Below are 1,888 nucleotides of genomic sequence, written 5' to 3'. Positions count from 1 at the left end.
AGTACAACTTCCCGGGACAACCCAACGTCTCCTCTCGCCCCCATCCGGTTGCTTAGAAATTTGCACGGGACAGCTGACGTCACACAAAGAGGCGGGCCCCTACTGTCCTGCACACCAATGGCGCGACCGCAACTGGCCTCTTCTTTTCCAGTGATTGGTGTCTTGACCCCTCGGCTCCACCCCAGCCCGCCATGGCGTCAGGCGCCGTAGCACCAGGGAGGTGGTTCCCACTTTAAGAAGTGAAGTTTTTAACCCCCTCCCCCTCCCTGCCAACCTCCAGCAGCCGCCCGTCCCCGGGGGAGCTGGCGGATGGAGCTACGCTGCGGCGGCATAGGGAGCCAGGCTGTGGGGCGGAGGATGGATGGGGACACCCGAGATGGCGGCGGCGGCGGCGGCGGCAGCAGCAGCGGCAGCAGCAGCAGCAAGGACGCCGGGTCGGAGGACTATGAGAACCTGCCGACCAACGCCTCCTTATCCACCCACATGACAGCAGGAGCGATGGCCGGGATCCTGGAGCATTCGGTTATGTATCCAGTAGACTCAGTGAAGGTGAGCCGGAATTAGACGTTGTGGAGACAGCGAGAGAGAACTAGAGAGAACACGCGCTTGTTTGCATCCCGCGCAAGACCAGAACCAGGCAACGCAATGAAAGCACGCTCTCCACGGGATAGTGCCGGGCGTGGAGCGCTGGGAGCCGCAGCCGCTCAGCCCCTTCCCCGGCCGGGCAGGAGGGGCCGGGGGCGGGGCGGGGCTCGGCGGGGGTCTCTCCCGGAGCTGGCGGGCGCACGAAACTTGGGTGCCGAGAAGCGTGCCGTGCCGCTCCGTTTCTTCCGCCACGCGTTTCGGCGTCTGCGGCGCTTCTAGACCTGGCGAGGTTGCCACACTGCTCCACCGTCAGCACTCCCTCGGCTGTCCCTGCTGGTGGCGCCCGCCGCTGGCCTTGGTGGTCATGGCGAGGATCCCGAGGGAGGGTATCCGTGCATCTTTGTACAGTTCTACTACTTCTGCTCCCTCGACTCGGGTTTTGGTGGTTTTGCGTCATTGTGGACTGCTGTGGACGTACTCCTTGCGCGAGCTGCTGCGCTGGGGGTCCACAGGCGTGTGTGGGGAGGCTGAGACTGCCCACACGTGCGGCATTTCCTAGGAGGGGAAGCGGGAAACAAGCTCACACTGAGAAACGTGGCCGCAGCCGGCCGCTTACCCTCTGCCTATGGCATTTTGCGTCTGCTCACGGTGTTTTTGGGGGCATGCGGGTGCCTGGTGGTGCAGTGGCTAAGCATTTGGATGCTGAAACGAAGATGGGTGGTTGGAATCCATCAGCCGCTCAGCGGGAGAAAGATGTGGCCATCTGCTTCCGTAAAGATTCACAGCCTTGGAAACCCTTTGGGGGCAGTTCCATTCTGCCTTATGGGGTTGCGATGTGTTGGAGTCAATTCTCCTACAGTGGGTTTGTGTTTGTGTTTGTGTGTAGCAGGAGTTCTCGGCCTTTAGCAGCTCTCTTAGGAGTGGGTACCTCTTAAGCTACGCCCTTCGGGAGTACCGTATCTACCGGGTTTCAGCTTCTTATCCTCAGAGCCTAGGCGCTAGTGAGACTTAGCGACATTTGCTTGCAGGAGGCGGGCAGGGAAGGAGAGAGCTTTCGCTCTACAGTTCTTAATATGCATTGTGTAATACGCACATAGTTTGTCCCATAAGCCTATTCTGATTACACCCTCAAGTAGTTATAAATACAGTTCTGTAAGGAGGTAGCTTTAGCAGGTGAATTTTACCTGTTAGATTTAAGGCTGCCACTGGCGTAGTGGTTACGAATCGGGCTGCGAACCTTAAGGTCAGAGGTTCGAAACTACCAGCTGCTCCGCGGGAGAAAGATGAGGCTTTCTACTCCCGT

At 59.2% G+C, this 1,888-nt stretch overlaps 1 protein-coding gene across 1 annotated transcript in view; it reads left to right on the top strand.

Moving 5' to 3' along the window:
• Window positions 1-309: 309 nt before the first annotated feature.
• Window positions 310-1,888, top strand: part of SLC25A37 (solute carrier family 25 (mitochondrial iron transporter), member 37) — a 52,421-nt gene continuing 50,842 nt past the window's right edge. Inside the window, exon 1 of the mRNA XM_006864383.1 lies at window positions 310-549. Coding sequence (XP_006864445.1) covers window positions 310-549 — 240 coding nt within the window. The remainder of the gene's footprint in view (window positions 550-1,888) is intronic.

This window comes from Chrysochloris asiatica, unplaced genomic scaffold, assembly GCF_000296735.1.
Source record: "Chrysochloris asiatica unplaced genomic scaffold, ChrAsi1.0 scaffold00064, whole genome shotgun sequence".
NCBI classification, from domain to species: Eukaryota; Metazoa; Chordata; class Mammalia; order Afrosoricida; family Chrysochloridae; genus Chrysochloris; species Chrysochloris asiatica.
Note: the sequence above shows the minus strand (reverse complement) of the source record. Positions and strands in the feature narration are given on the sequence as shown.